This window comes from Emys orbicularis, chromosome 1, assembly GCF_028017835.1.
Source record: "Emys orbicularis isolate rEmyOrb1 chromosome 1, rEmyOrb1.hap1, whole genome shotgun sequence".
Lineage (NCBI taxonomy): Eukaryota > Metazoa > Chordata > Testudines > Emydidae > Emys > Emys orbicularis.
This window is the reverse complement of record NC_088683.1, coordinates 104,948,761-104,975,635: the sequence shown is the minus strand read 5'-3', so window position 1 is coordinate 104,975,635 and position 26,875 is coordinate 104,948,761. Positions and strand designations below refer to the sequence as shown.

General features: G+C 42.0%; 1 protein-coding gene across 1 annotated transcript in view; it reads left to right on the top strand.

The window, feature by feature from the left end:
• STAB2 (stabilin 2) overlaps window positions 1-22,265 on the top strand; it is a 141,685-nt gene extending 119,420 nt beyond the window's left edge. Inside the window, exons 58-69 of the mRNA XM_065404685.1 lie at window positions 1,839-1,946; window positions 4,845-5,038; window positions 5,866-6,007; window positions 6,456-6,589; window positions 8,752-8,917; window positions 9,170-9,276; window positions 10,308-10,427; window positions 11,345-11,503; window positions 17,648-17,755; window positions 19,085-19,213; window positions 21,083-21,199; window positions 22,215-22,265. Coding sequence (XP_065260757.1) covers window positions 1,839-1,946; window positions 4,845-5,038; window positions 5,866-6,007; window positions 6,456-6,589; window positions 8,752-8,917; window positions 9,170-9,276; window positions 10,308-10,427; window positions 11,345-11,503; window positions 17,648-17,755; window positions 19,085-19,213; window positions 21,083-21,199; window positions 22,215-22,265 — 1,535 coding nt within the window. The remainder of the gene's footprint in view (window positions 1-1,838; window positions 1,947-4,844; window positions 5,039-5,865; window positions 6,008-6,455; window positions 6,590-8,751; window positions 8,918-9,169; window positions 9,277-10,307; window positions 10,428-11,344; window positions 11,504-17,647; window positions 17,756-19,084; window positions 19,214-21,082; window positions 21,200-22,214) is intronic.
• Window positions 22,266-26,875: the final 4,610 nt, after the last annotated feature.

The following is a 26,875-nucleotide window of genomic DNA, read 5'->3' as shown; positions in this document are numbered from 1 at the left end:
GAACGATCATGTTCCTCGATCTGCTGGCAATGCCCCTACTTATACAGCCCAAAATGCCGTTAGCCTTCTTGGCAACAAGAGCACACTGTTGACTCATATCCAGCTTCTCGTCCACTGTGACCCTTAGGTCCTTTTCTGCAGAACTGCTACCTAGCCATTCGGTCCCTAGTCTGTAGCTGTGAATGGGATTCTTCCGTCCTAAGTGCAGGACTCTGCACTTGTCCTTGTTGAACCTCATCAGGTTTTTTTTGGCCCACTCCCCTAATTTGTCTAGGTCCCTCTGTATCCGATCCCTACCCTCAAGCCCAGGGTCTGTTAACTCGAGTTCTACTAATCCTGGGCTTACACTGCAGTGTACACAAACCTATTGTGTTGGGAAACGAAGACAATTAAATGAGAGGCAGGCAGCAGCAGTGCACAGGGACTCAGCACAGAGACTTTTCATTAATGTTACTACCAGTCAAAAAAATGCCTGACTTACCAGTGGCTGAGTATCACTAATCTAGTTCATCTCCCTGCTGTACAGCAGCAATGGTGTCTGTGTCAGATGCAGCTGTATTTGTCTACTCTGGGATTGCTCAGGTGCTGGGGACTCCATGACTGCTTTTAGCAGATTATTCTGTTGTCTATGGGGGCAGGCAGCATGGTCTAGTGCAGTGTTTCTCAATGATCAGTCCGTGGACACAGTTTAGGAAGGCAGCAAACCGGTCCCTGGTATCAAAAAGGTTGAGAAACACTGGTATAGTGTACCAACCACAGGACGGAGAATTGAGACCAGAGAGTTCTAATTCCAGCTGTCATAATGGACTTCAACAAGTTGCTTCCCCACTCTGCGGCTTTGACCGTGTCTGTAAAATAGGGATACTATTTACTGGCAATTCTGAACAATTGGAAAAAAATCATGTTGGGCTGAAGCAAAACTGAAATTTTAGGCCAATTGAAAAGGGTTTTTTAAACAACAAACAATAAAATGAAAGGAAATTTTGAAATAAAAAGTCATTTCAACTAAAAAATCCAAGTATTTTGAAAATGTCAAAATGAAATGTTTTGATTTTTTTTCTTTTTGTTGACTTTTTTTTTTAACTGAAACTATTTGGTGTCATTGACAGACATTCACAAAATGTTTTAGTCTCACAGAATCTGCATTTTTCACTGAAAAAAAAGTGTTGATCAAAAAACTTCATCCACATCTACCTGCCAGGGATTGATTAGTTATTGTCTATAAAGTGCTTTGAAAATGTAAGCACTACATGCCTGCAAAATATAATATTTTTAAATGAACATATGTTTTGAAAAGGGTACTTAATATCAATTCAAACAACATCCCCTTTTATAATATTAGACTATTACTGTAAGTGTGCTTCAGAGTAATGAAGATCATTTCACTTGCAATTGATTAGCATCAAAGTATGGCCCAGTAGATAGAGTTTTGAATGAGGATTTGCATTCTGTTCCTGCACTGACCTGCTATGTGCCCTGGGACAAATCACCTCACCCTTGTTTGATCATCTGTAAAATGGGAATAACGATACTTACCGCCAGCCTAAAGTGCTTTGAGATTTATGATGAAAAGTGCTATACAAAAACTAGGCATTATATTCTGTAGTAATATGCATCTGAAGAAGTGAGGTTTTTACCCACGAAAGCTTATGCCCAAATAAATCTGTTAGTCTTTAAGGTGCCAGCAGACTCCTTGTTGTTTTTGTAGTAATATGAATTGTCTCACAGGTTTTTAAGTAAACATGTACTGTATACAAGTTTTCCTTTATTCTTTAGATGAGATCACATTTTTAAAGTATAAGAAGTCATTTTCATCAGATATTTTACATTCTTCACAGCTCTGCTGCCTGTGTGTTCACCTAATTGTTCTAGTAACGCCGTCTGCAAAGAAAACAACATGTGTCAGTGTAAGCCATTTTATGAAGGAGATGGAATCACATGTACAGGTGAATTCATGTACTTCTGTCCCAGACCTGAAGCAGAGCTCTGTGTAGCTCAAAAGCTTGTCTCTTTTACCAACACATGTTGGTCCAGTAAAAGATATTACCTCACCCACCTTCTCTCCCCAAATGTTAAAGGCAAACATTGCTGTTTTCACCTAGCCATTCACTTTAATACACAGGACTCATCAGAGTGACATGTTAACTATCAAAGAGGGGCCTAAACAGTGGCGGATTAATGATTTTGCCGCCCCCGGCCCCATATGAACTAGTTCTAGTTTTTTTACAAATTCGTTTGAACTAAAATGAATCTAAATATCATTAAAATAATTGAACATTTACAAGTTTTATTATAAATAAAATTACAAGTACAGCGGACCCTCGCTTGAATGCGCATCTGTATAGCGCGATTTCGCTCATAGCGCGGGACCGTGCATGGATCCAAAACCCTGCGTTCAAGCGGGGGTCCGGTGTATATCAAATATTTATTTTTTATTTTATGTAGATACAATAAAAGAAATAAAAGTATGTGAGTAATAAGTAGTTACATTTGTCTACACCTACACCTTTGAGCGGCAAACTTATTAATTAATTCTGTATAATCCAGAGAAGTTGTTAGATCCTTTTCAATTGTCAGGAGAGAAAGGGATTCTCGCGAGTATGTTTACTAAATGGCGTCGCGCCGTCATTGATGGTTTCAATACGCGCTATGATTGGTAGAATCGCGGCGTCACTGATGCCGCGATTACAAAAATACTGCTATTATAAATTTGCAGCCCCTGCAAATTTGCCGCCAGGGCAATAATACGCCCCTGGGCTTGAACCAAAACTTTTGATCTAAAGACTTTTAGAGGTGGGAATCTGAAATAAATGAAGAGGTGTCAGGGTTCCCTCCCCACTCTGAACTCTGGGGTACAGATGTGGGGACCCACATGAAAGACCCTCTAAGCTTATTTCTACCAGCTTAGGTTAAAAACTTCCCCAAGGCACAAATTCTTCCTTGTCCTTGGACGGTATTGCTGTCACCACCAAGTGAGTTAGACAAAGATTCAGGAAAAGGACCACTTGGAGTTCCTGTTTCCCAAAAATATCCCCCCAAGCCCCTTCACCCCCTTTCCTGGGGAGGCTTGAGAATAATATACCAACCAAATAGGTAAACAAGGTGAGCACAGACCAGACCCTTGGGTTTTTAGGACACTAAAAACCAATCAGGTTCTTAAAAGCAGAACTTATTATAAAGAAAAAAAGTAAAAGAAGCACCTATGTAAAATCAGGATGGAAGGTAATTTTACAGGGTAATAAGTTTTAAAACACAGAGGATTCCCCTCTAGGCAAAACTTCCAAGTTACAAAAAACAGGAATAAACCTCCCTCTTAGCATAGGGAAAATTCACAAGCTAAAACAAAAGATAAGCGAACGCATTTCCTTGCTATTACACCTCTACCCCGATATAACGCGACCCGATATAACACGAATTCTGATATAACGCGGTAAAGCAATGCTCCGGGCGGGGCGGGGCTGCGCACTCCGGTGGATCAAAGCAAGTTCGATGTAAAGTGGTTTCACCTATAACTTGGTAAGATTTTTTGGCTCCCGAGGACAGTGTTATATCAAGGTAGAGGTGTACTTAAAATTTTTGTAATCTTGGATGCTTATTTCAGGCAGGGTTTTAGGAGATAGTTTTTCCTGCCTTGGTCCCTCTCTGTCCCAGAGAGAACAACAAAGAGAGCACAAAACAAAACCTCCCCCCACAGATTTGAAAGTATCTTCTTCCCTTATTGGTCCTTTTGGTCAGGTGCCAACTAGGTTATTTGAGCTTCTTAACCCCTTACAGGTAAAGGAGGGATTTTATGCTCCCCTTAGCTGTATGTTTATGACAAGAGTAGTTACAGATTTTTCTTATACACAGTGTGAGGTCAATGCGTGGTTGCAACCATTGTAATAGACGACAGAGTTTGGCCCTGGAAGGCGCAACACGGTGATTTCATTGGGGCTTCACATGTGTATATGTGAGGGCAACAAGATAGATAGCTAGCTCTATTCGGGTATGGGAGGACTTTGTGGTTTTCCAGCTCAATAATTCATTGGCCGCAATCTTTGTTTGATTACCTGAGGCAAGGAAACTGTGTGACAATATTACTTGAGAGCTATTATTATTACTGGGACAGATCATCTCCTCCACAGACCCATACGTGGAGAGTTCAGTCATCTGGAAAGGGGGCTTGGCACATTTCCCACTCTCCATTGTATGGAGTCAGGATTGTGGAAGGAGTAGGTAGGCTGGAGGACCATGGCGAATGCACACTCTCCCCTTTCCATCCCAGCAGAAGTTAGCCAGAAAAGTTAGTGCATCCCCAGGTTGTATTAACCTTTCTATAATCCACCCCCAAGGTCATTAGGAGCCACCATGGCCTGGGTGGAGTCCCTATTAGAGTGGCTCCATTGTGGTACCAAGGAGCCAAGCAGAGCCACTGGGAGCCAGCATCACTGTGAGGTACCGAGCATGCGTGGCCCTGGCTTCTGGAGAATCTGCCACTCTTGGGGACCGTTTTTTGATGGGGTTGAGATCAGGAGGGACTTGCCCTGCAGCCCTCTGGGACAATGCAGATGAATCTATAATCTTCATGGAGGTTTCCTTGCAAAAATTCCCTTGTTGAAGCAGGAGAGGATGGTCTGGGCCAGTTCTAATATGTTAGATTAGAGATGTGCCCAAGCCCCTGATGAGGACTGGGACCCCTTTTGTGCAGGACTCTCTACAAATAGAGATTAGCCAAAGAAGCTTACAGTCTAGTCAGCCAAAAAATGTTCCAGTTGCTTTTAAAGAACTGGAGGCAGCATTTCCTTGTGAAGGAAAGACACTCTTTAAAAATACACTAACTTACATATTTTCTTTTTGCTTTTTAGCTGTGAATCTTTGTAAACAAAACAATGGTGGGTGTCACCAGAATTCAAAATGTACCCAAACGGGTGTGACAGTCCTTTGTAGCTGTCAGAAAGGATACACAGGAGATGGCCGCACCTGCCTTCCTATAAATCCTTGCGCTGATGGGCTCAATGGTGGTTGCCATGAACATGCCATTTGTATAATGACAGGACCTGTAAGTTGTTGGTGGGGACGGGGGTGGGGCTGGCTTTTTTGTTTTTTGTCTTGGAAATCCTGACGAGATGCCCACTCCACCTCCTAATGAAGTCAACAGGAGTCTTTCCAGTGACTTCAGTGGGAGCTGGACCAGACCACCCCTCCCAAATGTCCCTGACTTTGAGACACATCACTCGTCAATCCCAGCCTGCTTTCCACATAACTTTGGTGTCCACTCAGCTTATTGGTGGAAACTGTTTACTAGAAATGCAGTATCATGAAACTGAGGTTATTTATACTAAAGGAATGGATCCCACAGCATGTTCAAGTATGCTGCATGCATATTTTGATAACCCTTATGCTGAGTGTCTCACCCCTCCCCACGTTGGGCCTTGGCAGGTTGGAATGTATAAGATGCCTAGAGGAGACATGTAAATATTCCTACAGCTAAATCTCACTTCTCAGCCTGTTTCAATCAATGTATTGTTAAATTCTTTTCTTGGTTCCATATGTATTTATTTAATTTTAAGTGGCTACCATGTATATTTATTATTATAATTCTTCAAAGCATACTCTGAGTGGTTTAGGTATAAATGCTTTGGCCTTAATTCAGCAAAGCACTTATGTACTTAAGTGTTTTGCTGAATAAGGATGAATTCTAATGTGTGTGTAAGTGGTTTATTGAGTCATAGCTTTTGCTAGTGGCATTTTAGCAAGTGCACAGTGTGCTGTTGCTGGACTCAGCAAATGGGATACTTCCATCCATTCAGAAAATACTATATTAGGTTGTCATTTTTATGTTTGTAAAACATTCTATTTGGACATTTTTATTCTTTCCCCTACCAGGATAAACGCAAATGTGAATGTAAAGATAACTATGTTGGTGATGGGCTTGACTGCACTGTGATGCAGCTTCCAGTTGACCGTTGTTTGCAAGACAACGGGCAGTGCCATGCCGATGCAAACTGTGCCGATCTTCACTTCCAGGGTCAGTATGCCAGATAGACTCAGAAGTAGCGTGGTGTGAAGAGCTTAGGCTAGGATCCTTCAACTGGATCCATCCAGGTGGACTCCTGTGTCCATGTCAAGTCTCACTGAAGTCAAAGGGGTTCTGCATAGATGTAGTAATTTAGGCCCTAATTGAACAATCCATCCCTATACAGCAAATCACTTCAACAAGACTTAAGTATGTGCTTAAGTAATGGGACTTGTGCACATGCTTAAAGTTTAAGAATGTGCCTTAATATTTTGTGAGTTGGGACCTTTGAAAGCAACAGATTAAAATGATTCCAAATGGAAATATTACCCCACACGTGGCTTGTTACATACTAGCTACATTTCATGAAAATTCCTCAAGGATTGCTCAAACTATTACAGAACAGAGTGTTAAAAAAACATACAGCCCTAAAGTTAAATTATTTATTGTTTACTTACAGATGCTACAGTTGGAGTTTTCCATTTGCGCTCTCCCCAAGGGCAGTACAAACTGACTTATGAAAAAGCAAAGGAGGCCTGTGCTGGAGAAGGGGCAACAATAGCTACATATAATCAGCTGTCATATGCTCAGAAGGTGACATAGTGCTGAACTTCAGTGGCAATGGACTCTGTGTGTGTACTGTATTTAGTGGCTGCACAAGGGTGAAACGGAACTGTCAGACTTAGCTATTTGGAAGTTGAATGCTACAAGGATGTACATTTATATCCTAAGGCGTGCAACTTCTTTGCTCTAGGAGTAGGCTTGGTAGAATTTGATTTATTTATTTTTAATTTCAACAGATAATATCAGTGTTTCTTTTTAATCTTTTTTAGATTTTTTATGGATTTAAATTTTCACAGTTGTGCAAAATTATGGATTTGAAGCATATTTTAGCTATTTAAATGTTCACACTTCTGGAAAATTATTGGGGGGGGAGAGGGTCAGACAATTATTTAATGACAATAGATGTTGAGATCCAAAAAGTTAAAGCTTTATAACCATTAAAACACAAATTGCCAACATCACCGGTAAAAATATACAAAGTAAATAACCTGAAATCAACAGATCGTACCTGTTTTTACTATTCATTCACTAGTCCATTTGTAACAAGCCTAATTCAAAAGTCTAAATTGCTGGATTTTGACTAAGTTCTCAAGCAGCATTTTTCTTACTTTGCCTGTCTGTAAATTTCAATTATCATCAGTGGAAATATTTTTTCATCGGTTTTAGTGTGTACAGTGAAATTGACATTAACTGACATTTACCAAGAAAAATCTAATCCTTCCAAGCCTATCAATGAACCAAGTTCTTCTCTTGAGTATAGACATAGAATGCTCATTGACTTCGAACAGGAATTGCACATGCACTTGTGAAGGCAGGATTTCGCCTTATGTCTGGAAGCTGAAAACCAACAATGGAAATCAAAATAGGGTTTTTTCTTTTTGTCAATTTCATAAACACACAGTAGGACAGTGACGTTCCTGTCCCTGTATTAATATCACTGTAATTACTGTAGGTGAATCAAAAGGTTTGGAACTGTAGATTGCTTGAAAAACTTTACTTACCTTGTTTTCTTCTATCCAACCTTCATTTCCATGTCAGGCAGCCAACCCATGTTAGAACTCTAATCTGTCAATGTTAAGCAGCTGCTTGAGACGTGGCAATACTAGCAAGCAAAAAAGTGTGTGCTGTACTAACTTTGTACCTGATTCTACTTCAATTAAAATTATTAGCAAAATTGTCATTGATTTTAGTGGTAGCAGAGTAAGATCCTTTAGCAGCCAAATTTTAGATTTTTTTTTTATTACGGATTTTAATTACACACATTTTTTTAAATGAACTTAATTATAGAACTAGGCTTACACTTTTTTTCTTCAAACAAGGCTTTGGTTTTTTTCCTGGCTGGCGTAGGTCTCAGATAACCCTTTTATTATTGTTTATACTAAGCATCTTCTAGATTATGTCTGGTTGAAGTCAATGAGAGTTTTGCCATTGTCTTTAATAGGGGCCAAGATTTCACCCTGGATTTGTAAAACTAGTTTTAAATGGTGGGTCAGACTGATTGTTAAGTCATTTAGGATACAGTTTCCGCCTGTCTCATTCCTACTCAGAGTTCAAAATGTAGCAACAAGGCCCATTATTTAAAGAGACAAGAGATACTGGTAGGATGAGACTGGAGTGTGTGCAGTGTGTAAACTTTCTTCTTGGGCAAGTAGAGGCCTGAACCAAACCCAAGGATCCAGAGCCCTCTGGACGTTGGGCACATTCAGCTCTGGATCTGAACAATGCAGTTCAGGCTCCTCTTTAGTGTAAATATTTCTCTGTGACAGCAAAACCAGCAATAACATTGGCTTTGAGTTTACTGAATATTCATTATTCACATTTAATTGAACTTGTCAACTCTTCTTCTGTGTTGATAAGAGGTCATTTTCATTCACCCAACTGCTGCTAAGCACTCTTTGGCCCTGCTCCTGCATTGAGTTCTGCATAGACAAACCCCCTGCGCCTGGGACTCCACACACAGGTGCAGTGGTCAGTGCAGGATTGGGCTGAGTTGACATTCACCCTGGGCAGAAAGACCACACAAAGTCAATGCACGGCTTAAGCCCTCAGAATAGGACTTAAGTAGGACTTCCGTGGCACGTAGGCATTATGTTGGCCCTCTGTGGGAGGATAAGTTTCACTCACAGTGTGTTAGATTATTTACAGTTCTGTTTCCTCTGTGCTTTACAATATTATTAATGTGTTGGTTACAGGCACAATACCACTTCTGTGCTGCTGGCTGGTTAGATAGTGAAAGAGTTGGTTATCCAACTGCCTTCTCTTCCCCAAACTGTGGATCAGGATTTGTTGGAATAGTTGACTATGGGCCTAGAGTCAACCTGAGTGAAGCCTGGGATGTCTTCTGCTACAGAGTCAAAGGTAACAGAGTGCCTACTGCCTACATCTATGGTAGTTTGGTCAAAAGACAGCACTATAATTAGTTCCAGTAATGTCACTAAGTTTAAAGAGCCCAGCCCATTGTATTGGCAACAGGTTCTCTTTCTAAGCTAGGGAAAATTTCTTTGGACTGGCAAATTATTTTTCCTCCATAGAGCAGTAGCAAACAATCCCCTAGAATACAGCATTCATTCTTGGCTTGTTATCTAAAAGACGTGTATTTGTATTTTACAGATGTGAACTGCACGTGTAAGACTGGCTATGTGGGTAATGGCTTCACATGTAGCGGGAACCTGCTACAGGTCCTGATGTCTTTCCCCATGTTTACAAACTTCTTGTCGGTATGGACGAAAGAAGAAGTGCATTGTTTTGAGATACAGACAAACTAAACCAAGTTTCACAGCATAGCAAATACCCCACACATTTGTTTACATGTAAATGTTCGCTTTATTAGCTCATTCCACTGACATTGAATAGCATACATGGCTGGGTAATCTCACTCTTCTCTTACTATATGAGAAAGTAAATACAAGCATTACAAAAATGCAGCATTAAAGCAGGGTGGAGCCATTTAAATCATGATTTTTAAAAAAAATCACTGATTTAAACCAGGTGGAGGCTTTGTAAAAATAAATTGAAAATTTGTGCTGTTGAAAAATGTAGATTGAACTAATATGTTAATAGTGGGTTTGGTTTAATTTTAAATGCCACAACTGGTAGAATATTTTATTTGAAAGTTACCACACTGCTAGAGGCAAAAAATTGACATTTAAGTCCCTGATCCTGCAAACGCTAAGGTTGGTATGTAACTTTGCTCATATGAATAGCCTCATTGATGACAATGGGTCTACGCATGTGCTTAAAAGTTAAGCCTGTGTGTAAGAATTTGCAGCATCAAGGGCTAAAATTGTGTTCTTAATAAAAACTTCTCTCCAAGGGTATGTCTGCACTGGAGCTAATTTCCAGCTGAGGTAGGGATACCATGCCAGCTCTGATCGAGCTAGTGTGCTAAAAGGTAGCAACATAGCCTTAGCTGCACGGGCAGCGGGAGGGGCTAGCCATCCTGCGTATATACCTAGGGTTTCAGGCGGGATTGTACTTGGGTGGGCTAACCAGTCCCAGCCACACTGCTATTTTTAACATGTTAGCTCAGTCACAGCTAGTGTGGGTATGTCTCCCCGACCTGGGAATTATGCCCTGGCTCCAGCGTACATATTCCCTTAACAGGATAAAATGGTTGTCACTTCAGAATTGTTTCAGTGTTAACAACGACGTTTTGTTTTTTTACATAGTATTCATTCAGCTTTTGTCACAATAACTGGACCATAATCCAGATTGCCCTCAATTAAGAATGAATTTGGTTTCTTCCTAGGAAGTCCTGGTTTACTCTAACAGCTCCACGAAAGGCAGAGAGTTCCTGAAATACCTCACAAACTTGTCAACCCGGGCCACTCTCTTCGCCCCAAACAATAATGGGCTAAGAGAAAATGAGGTGAGCATCTATTTATCCTTTTCTTTCATGGTATCAGTATTGCCTCATTCTGAGCAGGCATGCTGGAGTCCAATAGTAACTGTTTAAATTTGATTTGAATGAATAAATCTCAGGAAGAGATGGCAGGCCGGATGGTTTTACTAGGTCGCTAATCAGATAGGCAAACTTGGCTCTTTCTTATTTTTCTCCCAGACAATCATGAATACAAGGTTACATATTGTTGGGCCCCTTTTAAGAATTTTTCATACAGTGGGTTTTGTTGCCACATATGAAAGTCCTTTCGAGGAAAGGTCAGCTCTCACTTATCTGCAACTGCATCTGTAAAGACAGTTGTTAAAAGAAAGTTGTGTGTAATATTGATACCTGGTATTTGTTACACATCCATTCAGAGGAGGTTATTCTTCTACCTTATCATGTCCTTCATACCTTTCCAATCAACTGTTGCTTTAAAATTTTATGGGTGGAATCCTGGTCATTGACTTCAGTGGGTCAGGAGTTCATCCTCAGGCCTGGGTTATCCCACAGTAGGACCAGAAGTTCATCCTGAGACCTGCGTTATGCCCCAGTGGTGCGCTAGGTAGTTTGAAACTTGTACGTTTCTTAAAGGTTTCCCACAAACACATTTTTTAAAGAAGTGGGCTTGGACCATTGTTTGATTCTTCAAGGCTCCTCTGTGCCTGTGATCGTGCAGAAAAACCAGCAAGAAGGGGAAGCCTTTTGTCCAGCTAATATGTTTTGTTTTGTGTAATACTCTAGGGCCAAAAGAGCCACAGGCACTCTTGCTAAAGACTACTATGTCCGGGAATGCAAATAGCAGAAATGGAGAATTTCAAAATCCATCCAGGGAACTTAATCTAGTGGTAAAATCAGCTGGGTGAGTTAGATTGGTAAATGTATCTATTTTCCCTCTTCTTTAGACACTTTCTGGACGAGACATTGAGTATCATCTGTCCAATGCCAGCACACTGTTTTATGAAGACTTGACCAATGGGACTACTCTTCAAACAAGGATAGGGAAAAGACTCTTAATTACATACAGCAGAAGCCAGGGTTACCAAATCCCAACAATGAAGAAGGTATCTGTGTTTAAAATAATTCTGCTGTCCTCACTCCTCTCCACCATCTTGTCCTTTGTCTTGCTTATTAGCAAGCACCGCACAATCCAGGGTAGCATTGCCCGAGGGAGAAGCAGCAAGCCAGGAGACTGCAATGATTTCTAGTGCAAGTTATTCAGCATTTCATTATAAGGTGCTGTTGAGTTACAGAAAGCTTGAAACGTGGGGTGGGGGAAGATGGGGTTGGCCAATATCGCCAGAAGCATGTAATGGCGCAGTGCAGGCTTGGGCCTAACTTGCACCTCAGGGTGGTAGGAGAGCTGGAGCGCAGTGGAAGGGGGGAGTGGCATTTAGTTTACTACTAAGGAACATTCTTAGTTCCTGATCAAAAATTTTCATTAAAAACAAAAATGGACCACAACTGGCCTTTTAGAATGAACATTTTCACAGAAACTTTATTTTTTTAAAAAATCGTTTCTGCCATTTCCTAAAAAAGCTGACACCACCTCTCCCCAACAAAACCAGAAAAAGTCAAAACAGAAAATTCTTAAATTTTGGAAAAAATGTATATTTTCATTTATGGTAAAAATTTTCACCTTCTGCCCCAGCTCGAACACTTTGTATGACAGCAGCCTCCATGTAGCAACTCCGTTAGGCTAAACTCTGGCTGCATGTGTAACCCACACACCTCCTGGGTGTGGTGTTCTGTCTCATCTAATGGCACCAAGACCACTTAGAGAGAGAGATTAATGAGTTTGCTCTACAGCGTTAGCTTATAGGCAGTTGGCTTTTAGCTCATGCAGTAGAGGCTCATTTACTAAGTTCCAGAGGTTCCAGGTTCGATCCCGTCTGCCGATGACCAGGGTCTGTTGGCGTTACACATGCATAGCAAGAGAGAGTCCTTGCCCTAAAGAGCTTGTCATCAAGCAAGACTCTTGCAGACAAGCTTCCAAAGAATGTGTGTCTAGTGTTCCTTGGCTAGAACAGAAGTGTGGGCTTCTGAGGAAGGTGACACATGGAGAATAAATGAGAGATGGAAAGAAGATTGCTCTGGAACCCTTCCCTCGCCCCTGTCTCCAGAAAAACATTCAGGGGTGACAATTACAGCATATCAGATAAGGAATTTAAAAATAAAATTCCATTCCCCTCTTCTACCCCGTTAGAATATACTATAACAGCCAAACCAATGTCTCAGCACAGTACTAAAATAATCTTTTCACTGCCACTTCCCCCTTATCTGACACTTGAGTTAGAAAATAACCAGAGATCTATTGGGGGGGGGGTGCCCTCCTTGAACCTTGGTCTGTGGGGGATGGGGAGGTGTGTTTTTCCAGTCCATGTGTCCAGTTGATTTTGGTCTCCAGGTGATTTGCAATACACAATACTCCACCCCTCTGTTTAAAATCCACCCAGAGAACATCCAATTTATTTTCTAGTCCCCTTGAGACTTCTCAGCATGCACGTGAATGAGCATGGTCCAAACACTAGAGTATGCTCCTGTCAAAAAGTATACTCCAGCACACACAACTGTATCCCTACAAAGGTGTCTAGCCCTTTAAAAACACAGGTCACATGTTTGTACAGTTATAAGCCAACAGCAGGCTGCATACCAATCTTCAACCGGCTGAGTTAAACCATCTTCAATTTTCCTAGTTACAGCAATGCCCAAAGGCGTGTAAGAGTGGAAGGGAAACGAAACAGCTGTCTTACAAGTGTGCACCCTCCATTCAGCTAAGCACTTGCCTCTCTCTACATGTTGAAACAGCCCCACAACACACTTTCAAGGCTTTTTAAATGAGCACTGATGGGCTAGTAAAAGTAGGGAAGATTGAGATTATAACCTAGGCAGTAACAGTAATAGTTTTCCTATTATAGTGTCTGTTTCACTTCTTCCTTCTGGTGGCAACATTACATTTGTGTTTGCAAAACTGAAAATGCTTTAATCTAATCCCCAAGGCCCTGGCACAGATCCACACATTCACACTGGAGGACATCTGCATAGGGAGTTATTTAGAGGTCAAGCAAACACCTGCATCCACACCCTATCGGGCCATAGAAACGGACATTCCACATGAAGTGGCTGAGCCCCTAAATCCTTTTCATAAGAACGTTCATGCTGCCAGGAGAGACTATAACTCAGAATCATGCTGGGTGACTTCTACCATCTCTTGCGTAGTGCAAACGACGGTCCACGTGATTCTGTTCTGTATGTAGAAAAGGCTGCTTTGCTCACTGTTGTCACAGCAACAAATTGTGACTTACTCACGAGCAAGATCATCTGCGCTAATTCTTATTTAAAATATAATGCTTTAGACAGGGTTCAACACTGCATGTGGTTTTAGAGGGACTAGAAAAAACAGGTAAAGATGACTGTAGCCTCAGCCATGCCCCACATACAGTGAGCACAGGTTTGGGGTAAGAGAAGCTGTTTGCAGCTTCCTGATCCTGGAGCCAAGCAGAGACCAGTTTGCCACTGGCATCACTGAGAGCAGCCCTGCCTCACCAGCCAGAGATTGTCACATCCCCCTCCCTCAGAAACTCCTCTGGCACAGCTCTGTAGTGTAGGAAGCTGGATATGCTACATCTACATCAGTGAAAGATTCCTCAACTGGAAGAATCACCAGATGGTGAGATCCAGCTCCTCTGTGCCATAGCAGCAGGATAAAAGGGACCAGACAGAGGTTCGGGATGGTTCCATAGGTAGCAAGAGTTCAAGATGAGTTTGTCAACTGCATTTAGAACAGTCTGGAGTGACTGTAGGACTGGTTGATCCATAGCCCATTACTTCTCCCTTTTCATCTCCAGATTGTCCATTCAACTAGAGCCCAGGGAAGCAGTGACCAAATGCTGCCATCTAAGACCTGTTCCATGGTCTATATGAAATGAGTTGGTGGGCTCAGACTGGTTGACAGGTGTCCACCTTGAAGTGCCACCAGCACAAATAGTATTTAATGATCGCCTCAGCAGAGAGCCAAAAATTGATGGGCATGGAGATGACAATGCTCCTGGCCAGGGTTGAGATACAGTGGCAAGGCCACAAGGAGACAGTTGTCCTGTTGCTCCTAGTATTGTACTTTGCTATTGAGTCAAGATTGTCAGTTTCATAAATCACTAAAAACATGACACAGATAAAGGGACAAAATAAATTTCCTGGCATTGTCCATTCCTGGATTTCCACTCCTGTTGGTTAGCTCTGGCCCAGAGGAGCCCTCAGAGGGTTTGAGCAATTGTGGGCTGATGTCCAATAACCAGGTAGGGTATTTTCTTTAGGCAAATGTATAATTACACAAGAAGAGTCTCCCTCTTCTAATCAGTGAAAGACCTAGGGAAATAAGGTAAGTGGGGAACATGGAGACCTGGGAGATGGGTCGGAAATAGGAGGGAGCGTGGGCTATAACGGCAGAGAGAAAGGAGGGTCAGGGCAAAACTGGGAGGCAAGATCAAATCAGTATCTTAGATGCCTATACACAAATGCAAGAAGTATGGGTAATAAGCAGGAAGAACTGGAAGTGCTAATAAATAAATAGAACTATGACATTGTTGGCATCACCGAAACTTGGTGGGATAATACACATGATTGGAATGTTGGTGTGGATGGGTACAGCTTGCTCAGGAAGGACAGACGGGAAAAAGGGAGGAGGTGTTGCCTTATATATTAAAAATGTACACACTTGGACTGAGGTGGAGATGGACATAGGAGACGGAAGTGTTGAGAGTCTCTGGGTTAGGCTAAAAGGGGTAAAAAACAAGAGTGATGTTATGCTAGGAGTCTACTACAGGCCACCTAACCAGGTGGAAGAGGTGGATGAGGCTTTTTTTAAACAACTAACAAAATCATCCAAAGCCCAAGATTTGGTGGTGATGGGGGACTTCAACTATCCAGATATATGTTGGGAAAATAACACAGCGGGGCACAGACTATCCAATAAGTTCTTGGACTGCATTGCAGACGACTTTTTATTTCAGAAGGTTGAAAAAGCTACTGGGGGGAAGCTGTTCTAGACTTGATTTTAACAAATAGGGAGGAACTCGTTGAGAATTTGAAAGTGGAAGGCAGATTGGGTGAAAGTGATCATGAAATCAGAGTTCGCAATTCTAAGGAAGGGAAGAAGGGAGTACAGCAAAATAGAGACAATGGATTTCAGGAAGGCGGATTTTGGTAAGCTCAGAGAGCTGATAGGTAAGGTCCCATGGGAATCAAGACTGAGGGGAAAAACAACTGAGGAGAGTTGGCAGTTTTTCAAAGGGCCACTATTAAGGGCCCAAAAGCAAGCTATTCCGCTGGTTAGGAAAGATAGAAAATGTGGCAAAATACCAGCTTGGCGTAACCACGAGATCTTGCATGATCTAAAAAATAAAAAGGAGTCATATAAAAAATGGAAACTAGGACAGATTACAAAGGATGAATATAGGCAAACAACACAGGAATGCAGGGGCAAGATTAGAAAGGCAAAGGCACAAAATGAGCTCAAACTAGCTGCAGGAATAAAGGGAAACAAGAAGACTTATTATCAATACATTAGAAGCAAGAGGAAGACCAAGGACAGGGTAGGCCCACTGCTCAGTGAGGAGGGAGAAACAGTAACAGGAAACTTGGAAATGGCAGAGATGCTTAATGACTTCTTTGTTTCGGTCTTCACTGAGAAGTCTGAAGGAATGCCTAACGTAGTGAATGCTAATGGAAAGGGGGTAGGTTTAGAAGATAAAATAAAAAAAGAACAAGTTAAAAATCACTTAGAAAAGTTAGATGCCTGCAAGTCACCAGGGCCTGACAAAATGCAACCTAGAATCCTCAAGGGAGCTAATAAAGGAGGTATCTGAGCCTCTAGCTATTATCTTTGGAAAATCATGGGAGACAGGAGAGATTCCAGAAGACTGGAAAAGGGCAAACATATTGCCCATCTATAAAAAGGGAAATAAAACAACCCAGGAAACTACAGACCAGTTAGTTTAACTTCTGTGCCAGGGAAGATAATGGAGGAAGTAATTAAGGAAATCTGCAAACACTTGGAAGGTGGTAAGGTGATAGGGAATAGCCAGCATGGATTTGTAAAGAACAAATCATGTCAGACCAAACTGATAGCTTTTTTTGATAGGATAACGAGTCTTGTGGATAGGGGAGAAGCGGTGGATGTGGTATACCTAGACTTTAGTAAGGCATTTGATACAGTCTCGCATGATATTCTTATCGATAAACTAGGCAAATACAACTTAGATGGGGCTACTATAAGGTGGGTGCATAACTGGCTGGATAACCGTACTCAGAGAGTTGTTATTAATGGTTCCCAATCCTGCTGGAAAGGTATAACAAGTGGGGTTCCGCAGGGGTCTGTTTTGGGACCGGCTCTGTTCAATATCTTCATCAATGACTTAGATATTGGCATAGAAAGTACGCTTATTAAGTTTGCAGATGATACCAAACTGGGAGGGATTGCAACTGCTTTGGAGGATAGGATCATAATTCAAAATGATATGGACAAACTGGAGAAATGGTCTGAGGTAAACAGGATGAAGTTTAACAAAGACAAATGCAAAGTGCTCCACTTAGGAAGGAACAATCAGTTTCACACGTACAAAATGGGAAGAGACTGTCTAGGAAGAGTATGGCAGAAAGGGATCTAGGGGTTATAGTGGACCACAAGCTAAATATGAGTCAACAGTGTGATGCTGTTGCAAAAAAAGCAAATATGATTCTGGGATGCATTAACAGGTGTGTTGTGAGCAAGACACGAGAAGTCATTCTTCTGCTCTACGCTGTGCTGGTTAGGCCTCAACTGGAGTATTGTGTCTAGTTCTGGGCACCGCATTCTTTAGCCTCTAAAGATAGAACAAGAAGCAATGGGCTTAAACTGCAGCAAGGGAGGTTTAGGTTGGACATTAGGAAAAAGTTCCTAACTGTCAGGGTGGTTAAACACTGGAATAAATTGCCTAGGGAGGGTGTGGAATCTCCATCTCTGGAGATATTTAAGAGTAGGTTAGATAAATGTCTATCAGGGATGGTATAGACAGTATTTGGTCCTGCCATGAGGGCGGGGGACTGGACTCGATGACCTCTCGAGGTCCCTTCCAGTCCTAGAATCTATGAATCTATAAATCTAAATTTTACTTTGCTCCTGAAGTCAGGAAGGTCAAAACTCAGTTCCCACTGTTCTTTTTCTTGGTTAGAATGAGACCAGATATGTGGATGGAAAATCTATTCTTGAATGGGATATCATTGCTTCCAATGGAGTAATCCATGTCATTTCAGAGCCCTTAAAAGCTCCTCCTCCAACTGTAAGTATTTGTTGTTGTTGTTATATGTTTTGAGATCATTGCTGTCAGTTATGAATAACTTGTCCATACAATCTTCCTATAATTCCTTAAAAGTAGCCTGTCAGTTGCATTCTGGTTTTATTTCCAGGTTAAGAATTTACTTTAGTATAAATTGAATTTAAAACTCAAGGACAAAGTTACTGGTAGAGTTGGTCAATTTTTTTTTCCTGATGGAACAATTATCTGCTAGAAAACGCTGATTTGACTGAATCAAGTAATTCTGTGGGAATTTGTCAATTCCATCAAAACTTCCTATGGAAGCTTCAGCTGCCCCAGATCTGTGGCTCCCCTGAAGCTAGCTCGGATGCTGGTTTACCACATCAGAAATTTTTGAAAAATTCCATTTTGGTTCTTCCAAAATGGAGTTCTTTGAAAGTTTCTGTCCTAGGGAAAATTTTGCATTTCTGATTTTTCATTGCGGCTCAGAACAAAAACAATTCTGTGAAGTTTTCTGCAGGATGGAAATTCCAATTCCTGCACCGTTTTGATTAGCAGATTATCACCACAAATCATACCAAGATAGCAAGGCTCATGAACACACCTCTATTCTCCTTTCAGTGTGTGCAAGTTTGGCACTTTGCCATATTCTGAGCAAGATCACCCTAAGAGCTTGTCTACACATAAGTTGTACTGCTTTAACTACAGCTTAGGTGTAATTGTACCAGTTTGACCTTCTCGGTCCAGTTAGAGTGGAACAACCCCATCTGGTGTCGGTGCAGTTATACGGCTATACGCATTTACAGCAGTGGAGCCTGTCCCTGTACAGAAAGGGGAATCAACTATTCCAATCGAAGGCATCTTTCTACTATATAACTGCATCCACATTAGGGGTTGTATTAGTGTATGTATTTTGTTAATAGTTCACACCCCCAGCTAACAGACAGAATGTGTGTGTAGACCAGGATTGTATCATTCCACTCCCATACACTTACCTGCATGCAAATTCTATTGCAGAAGGCTACATTTCCCACCTTTACAGTACAATTGTCTGACCATGTTTTTTCTTAAGAAGGAACCTTCCCTGGGGAAAGGGATCGCTGGCTGATCAATGAGCAGCTTGGATTCTGTTAGAAAATGAGGGTTTGTTTTAACCCATGTTTATGAGGGTCTTAGACCTGGGAATTCTCAAGCACAAAAGCAGATCAAGAAGAATTAAACGAGAGGCAGCATCCCTGCCTCTTACCCTGCCCTCGGCATCCTTACAGTGCACAGCATTTTAAATTAGGGTCTACCGCTTTGGAATGATGCTCAGCCCCCGGCTCCAGCACTCACTCCTCTCTCAATGATCAGGCTTCTCTCCACGCTGGATTTGGAACAGGAATATTCTTCGCCATCATCCTGGTTATTGGAATCGTGGCTTTTGTCGGGTACTCGTACTTCAGATTCAAGAGGAGAAATATTGGCTTCCAGTATTTCAAGGTAGGAGGAGGTTGAGTGTGAAATTGAATGAGAAGGGGTCAGCACCTTCTCATGCCCATCCCCAGTTAGGGGCAGATACAAGCTACAATGTCCATCTTGTTTGGGTCTGTCTTCAAAAACATCCTTCCTTCTTACTATGCTAGTTAGTAAATATGCTTGTTTGCGTCAAACCACCCCCCAACGTACACGGCTGCCTCTATGTGCAGGGTCAAAAACTCCGTTCCTGAGAATCTAGGGGCTGTTCCTACACTTGGAGAGAGGCAAAGTCTCTTAAAATGGTCACAATGGAGCTTTGCCCAGGCAAACCAACAGCCTGCACAAGAAACCTCCCAGCTTCCCTCCCACCCCAGCCCATTTACCTCAAAACAAGGACAATCTCTGCAATCAAGGGAGCTCAAGAGCATAAACAATGAAGCGGCAAGGCCATGCCCATCCTAGTCAACAGCAGTCCTGTGTGGGCCACGTGCTCTGTGGGGATGCAGTGTGCATGCTGTCCTGCACACCAGGGTGAAACTGTGCTTGCCTGAGGCACAGTCCTCCCAAGAACTCTCCCTAGGGCAGTGTTCATACCCACCCACCCATGGCCCCCAGCCTTGCTCTAAGCTTGTATTCTACAGCAGCCCTGCCACAAGGTCCTATTTCTCCAGCTCACCTAGACACACAGCTTCAGGAGGCCATTAATTTGGAAGCCTAACTATGCCCACTTAAGTGGACCACCACACAATACCCCCATTTTACCACCAAACATCATGCTAGTCCTGGGCTTGTCCAGCGTGTGTGTTTGAACCGAGATTTGAGAGCAAGGAAGGGCAGAGATTTAGACAAGTTAAAACATTTGCTAAGGTTCTAAAAAGTAACCTTAGATGCGATATCTAACATGGAGCCAACCAACACCGCTTAGCTTTGCACAATGCCTTCACAGGAAGCAATCCAGTAACAAAACTATTCAGCACAAGATACAAGGATGAATGGGAAAAAAAGAATGTAAAAGGGTCATGTAAAAGGATCAATCCGAAAAATTTTTCCCCAGAAACAGCCAGTTTCTGTCCCTACCTATCATATGCGCCGACTTCCCCTCTGCCCAGTGGATGCTCAACCCCCTGACTCTGGCTCTGCCCCTACCCTGCCTCTTCCCACCCCCATTCCACCCCCTTCCCCCAAGTCCCCACCCCACCTTTTCTCCGCCTCCTCCCCAAGCACGCCGCGTCCCCGCTCCTCCCTCTCCCTCCCAGAAAGTCCTAAGCACCGCCAAACAGCTGTTAGGCGGCAAGCGGGAAGTGCTGGGAGGGACGGGGAGGAGCAGGGACGCGGTGCACACGGGGAAGGAGGAAGTGAGGAGGGGGCGGGGGGAGCTTGGCTGCCAGTGGGTGCGGAGCACCTGCTAATTTTTCCCCGTGGGTGCTCTAGCCCTGGAGCACGCACGGAGTCAGCGCCTATGTTACCTATTCTAGCTCCTGCATATAACATGAATAGTCATTTAGGATTGTAAGAGGAATATTGACCAAGGGAAATGTGATTTATTTGTATTATGCACCCAGAGGCCCAAAGTGAGATTGGGAACCCGGTCTGCTAGGCTCCCCATGCTAAAGCATTTGCAATCTAAGTAGAGAAGACAAAGGGGAGGGAGTGGGAGGGCGGGAGAGAAGAGACAAAGTGATTTGCTTAAGGTCACGTGGTAGAGCTGGGACCAGAACTCACGTCAGCTGAGTCCAAGTCCAACGCTCTAGCCATTAGACCACACTGCCTCCAGTCACTACACCAATGCAAATTACTTGGTTATGTGCGGCAGAGTCAATTAAACTCTGAATGTCTCACATGATATGCCAATGCAGAATGATGGATTTTAAATGGGTGTATGGTTTTATACAGTCAAAAGAAGACATAGATGTAACAGCACTAGACAAGCCACGACTTTCAAACATCACAAATCCCTCCTATGAAAGTTCTCCTCCTCCTCCACCTGAGCCTACCTACGATCCTTTCTCTGTAAGTTTTCATTTTGATTTTGGAGACTATGATAATTGTTTAAGATCGTGGAGATGGAATTCTGTAATGGGACAGTGTCTGTCGGGAAGGAGGGGGTCTATACTTGGGGGAGGGGAGAATAAAAATCCCACCATTGCTACCACTGGGCCAGCTCCACCAGTAGCAATAATGGGACTCGAGATCACTCAGCAGCATTTTAACAACCAGAGCTAGCTGTAAAAGACACTGCAGTTAAAACGCTGGTAGCTGCTAGTAACTTGTCTATGCAAACATTCCCCCGGTCCCCAGTTATTGCCTGAGTGGTAGAAAGGATGGGAAATGTGTAGAAGAGGCCTTACTTTTAAAAATAAGGTTTCCTTATCTCAGCTGCAGATACCTTATAGCAGTGGTTTTCATCCTGTTCTGTACAGTGACCCCATGTAAGAACAGATGTTCCAGAGTGAATATTCCTATAAAAAACTTGCATGCTGCTCTTGTATCAGTTTGACGGTCATTCAGCAGCATTTTACAAGCCTGCTGTTACACTCGGACAAAAGTTTGCAATAGCAAGGGGACACAAATATTTGGGGCACTATGTAATCCCTCCCGCCGCCATAATAATTGCAGGGAAAGGTTAAAGAAACTGAAGGCAAGTGGGGTTAGTCCTTATGGCCCCGATTCAGCAAAGCACTTAAGCATGTGCTTAAAAATCCTATTGACTTCAGTAGAACTAAAGCCTGAGCTTTAAGGGCTTTGCTGAACTGAGGCCCTTATAGGGCTGATGACTCAAGTTTACTTTGTCTCCGTTCATGGTGGCTGGATTCAAATAACATGATGCAATGCTGTTCTGGATATAGGATGAATGACATTTTGGGGGAAATCTCTCACTGAAAAGAATCTGGAATGCAGTTTAATGTTTGTGCTGGGTTTTGGATTTTCTGTTGCACATGCGGTAGGCACAATAGGTACAGAAATTCACTGTCAGGGAAGTTATAGATTGGACAATAGAGTCTGATACTTCATTTATATTTTATAGGATTCTGATGAACAGCAGCTTGTAATGTGTGGGCCTCACGATCAGTTTTGAAGACAGAAGTTGGAATTATCAACAATGAAAAACATTTCTCTACAGTCTAAAATTAACATTTACTGTGAATAAGCCCTGCCTAAGCACTTCAGGAAAAAAAATTACCTTTGAAAAAAAAATTTGTAAAAGTGTTTAAAATGTAGTCCTAGGTGTGTAAGACAGGGAATTTGCTGAAAAGTTGGTTGCATGCAAGGAATATCAAGTTCCATTTTAAACAAATACAAAATTAACGTAGAAATGTATTCCTCTGCCTAGGAAATGTTTAAAGGTTATTTCTATTTAAGGACATACCAGTTGCTAGACAACAGCCCACGATGACTTACAGTTTTTCAGAACACCATGTAGCCACTTTGATTTACGATGCCCGTCTTTCTGTAAAGAGATCAAACTGCCTCTTAAACACATAGTCCTGATGTCCTCTGATGACCGTACTTGGAGGATGTACTCTGTTTGCGCTACCCTTGTGTCTTTATATCTAATTTTGTCTTGGGGTCGAATCCAGAAGTGGCTGACTAGCAAAAACTGCAAATATTGCTTAAGGCTTATGACCTTCATTTTTAAAATTGTTTGATCTTAACAATGCTCTTCCTTCTAAAAAGTGAACTAACTGTGAATGCAAGCACAGTATGTCTGGTTTGCCCACTCTGAGCCATTTATGGATTCTTTGTGTCATTGTTATGAAGAAGAAATATTCATTGTAGAGGAATTAACGAGGAATGCAAGTCATGTATGACTTTAACCTTGTTTTGTTCTTTTATTTCAAGTCATTTTTGTGCAGAATAGGCATTCTGCTTGTTTACTGCCTGTTTTGCCTTCCCTGTTCTTTTCAGTGGTCTGTGTAAAGTAAAAAAAAAAAAAAAACCTTCTGCATTGTCTGTGTAGTGTATTTGTGTCAACTCAGTTACACATGAGATGCAAATTTTAAATGAACAGTAATAGCAGCTGCCGTTTCTACATGTACTGTAATAAAATAAATAATGAAATAAGGTTGGAGGCAGGGAGGTGGGGAAATTCAGTCTTAATGCTGAAGCAAGTCTCCAGATGACTGGAAAGGCTACATAACACAGTAAACCTCAAGGAGAGAATTTTATGTTTGTGATAGCAGTGGTGGTAACATTTCATTTCAACTACACCTCTACCTCAATATAACGCTGTCCTCGGGAGCCAGAAAAATCTTACCGTGTTATAGGTGAAACCGCATTATATCGAACTTGCTTTGATCCGCCGAAGTGCGCAGCCCCGCCCCCCCACCTCCCAGAGCACTGCTTTACCACGTTATATCCGAATTCGTGTTATATCAGGTCATGTTATATCGGGGTAGAGGTGTATATAGTTATTGGCATTCTCTTTTCTCTCTTTCATAACAAGTCATTTTTTGTGTAGCACCGGATTACTTTCATATAACTATCCCAGGATCTTTCAGCAGATTAAGCAATACAAGCAAACCACATAGGTTACAGTACAGTGTATATTTAACAATATAATTTAACACCTACAGCTGGCCTGTGTTCGATGGCTCGGGCTTGGACTGCAGGGTTGTAAAATTGTGGTGTAGATGTTCAGGCTGACATGGACAAGCCACAGGTGTTTAATTGCACTGTAGACATACCCAGCATTTGTTGATGTAGTCAGGCTCATGTGAGGAATTCCAAGTTTAAAGGGTAAATGACTGAACAAGTGAGGCAAAGACTACAGTTATTTTCATGTCTATCCCCTCTCTTCCTGTTCTCCAGCCACACACGTTTTTACTTAAATTGAATTTAAAAAAATATCTAGGCTAAGTTTTTCCACTTAGTGGGCCCAGCTAATAAGCTTCCTGCCACCCCCTCCCTGTCATCAGAAAGATTAAGGCTCTTTAGAGACCAGATAAAATACATGCATTTATTTTTGTAGCAATCATTAAATATTCTTCACATAAAGTAACATTTTCTGATCGTTTATTAACCAAACTATTAATTTTCGCACTTCTGATTTAGACTAAATATAGACAATTCATCTCACTCTGGTTCAGTTGAAATATACTCCAAAAATGGATATAGATACACTGCATTTGAAACATGCGGTAAAATCTGCATGAGAGAAGTGATGTTGGCAGTGTTAACGGGAAGGAGGTACACTGAAGCATATTCATGTATTTATATTTTCAAGAACACTTGTTTTACATTCATATTGTATACGGTTTGCTTGAACACTAATCCCCTGTAACAAAATGTCATGCAATATAAATTAAAAAAAAAATATATATATATCATACTAGCTGCTTTCCCTCAGCTCTCAAAGCAATCAACACCAAGCATAACATAACATTTTACTGTATTTTAAGTTAGGATGAAGTTTTTCCATCTTGAAACAAAATGCACAGTAAATAGACGGATAAAATATTCCCACACAACGATTTCACTGTTCTTGCTTAAAACATGCTAGCAGTGCTCAGAAGGACTCACTCTTTACCTCAATTTACAAGATTAGGCAACAAAGGCTCATGTCAAGAGCCATAAGCATCGAAGTGTTCGAACAAATGTAACCACTCAATTTTTAAAATGTGACATTAACTATTATCTGCTGGTACTAAACCAGATGGAAAAAGTATACTGACTTTATGTTCTCTTAAACTAGTTATGCTCTGCAGTACAAATACTTTATAAAGCACTTTGCTATCCTTTGGGATATGAAATGTGCTATGTGCAGTAACATCAAGTTTTGTTCTATCTTAGCATGCTAACACACAAATTGACATTGGCAAATTAAGATTACCCCTCCTCCCCAAATTTCAGCATACAAAATAGACTAGATATCAAGTTATGTAAAATATTAAATTAACTAGATCTTGCACTGTCCAGCCAACAACTCACCTGATAAAGCTAGACTAGGTACCAGTGGAAGTTTATTCTTCTCTCCAGCAAATAACAATAGGACAGTCAGTGGAACTCAAACATTTCAAGTCAAGTATAGTCTATTCATATGTATAAAGAAGTACCTAACCCCCTAGAAATATTGCACATAGTCTTGGAAACCAAGCTAGAGAAAACTTCAAACAATGCTATCGTATTAAACCTCCATGGCCACCAATAGATATATTTCAAGTATCCAGGTTTAAAGGAAACTTACACTGGATTTGTGCAAGCAGTTTTTTAAATGTTCATTTTGCAAACACGCTTTTTAAAATGTGAAAAAATTGCATACGAAAGCCAAAAGTTCATTTACCCAATGGTAGCGGGGCAGTTACCCCGCTCCTAGGATAGAAGGAGTGAGAGCAGCTGAGGGAGGCTGGCTGAGTAGCTGACCATAGGTGTGGTCAGCTCAATCAGGGCCCAGCTGGCCCTGATAAGAGGGCTGTGAGCCAGGAGCTGGGACAGTCTCACTCCAGCCCTGGAGTGAGAAGGACCTGGCTACCTGGGAGTACAGGGTACCTTGGGTAAAGCAGTGCTGGGGAAGGGCAAGAGGAGCTGGGGAGCTCCAGCCTGGCAACTCCTCAGGCTGAGGCCTTGTAAAAGGCCTAATTAGGTATTGAGGCTGCAGAGGTGCAGCCCGGGGATAGGCAGAGGCACCTTGCCGGTGCTGAGTGGCCATTACAGACTGCAGTTTGCCCCAGAGAAAGGGGGCTTGATGAAGACTGGCAGTAGCCACTGAGGCAAGGTGGGTATGGGGAAGTTGGGGTTCCCCTGAGGGGAAACCCAGAGTGTGGGGGTGCTGCTGCGGGGCAGCACCCCAAGGTAAGGGGCACCAGGGTCCAGGAGGGACACGGGGCCAGAGGTGGTGGAGACAATGGGGCCGGCAGCCAAGGGAGAGAAACCGGCCAGCAGGAGGCACTCCGAGGCTGGAAGGAGCTAATTCCCGGATTGACCATGGCAGTGAGGGCGTGCCATGCAACACCGATGGTCATTGCTGGAAGCAAATTATGACCTAAAAGAAAAATAATAATAATACTTGCTATATATGTTTTGCCAATTATATTTTTTATACTTTTTAAAATTAGAACTAAAACATAGGAATTACACCTCGACCCTGATATAACGCTGTCCTCGGGAGCTAAAAAAATCTTACCGCGTTATAGGTGAAACCGCGTTATATCGAACTTGCTTTGATCTGCCGGAGTGCGCAGCCCCGCCCCCCCGGAGCGCTGCTTTACCGCGTTATATACAAATTCATGTTATATCGGGTCGCATTATATCGGGGTAGAGGTGTATTAAAATGAGTCCAGCTATACGAGTTCTGAAATGGCTGGGTAGGGAAGCATTGGGTTTTTTGCCTTTGGTCACAGAGGAGGGAAAAACTCTGCTTAGAAATTTCTGTAATGGTTTATTGAAGTGCCACTGCTTATTTGAGGAAACATGCTTCAGTAGATGCTTCCTTTGTGCAAAATTCAGATAAGCTTCAGTTCAGTCTTAAACATTGGGAACTATACACTGTGAAATTAACTGCTTATCTATTTCCTAGTGTGACATTCTATATCTTGGGGGAGCAGCCTGTAACCTCCATAGTCCTCATTTACATATAATTGTGATATTTTTACATAAAGCAGGACATGTGAGGTATCAGGGGAAAGGTTATGAGCTGCTGAAAGTCCCGGTTCTGTCAAAATATGTATATCGATAATGCATATGAAGTTA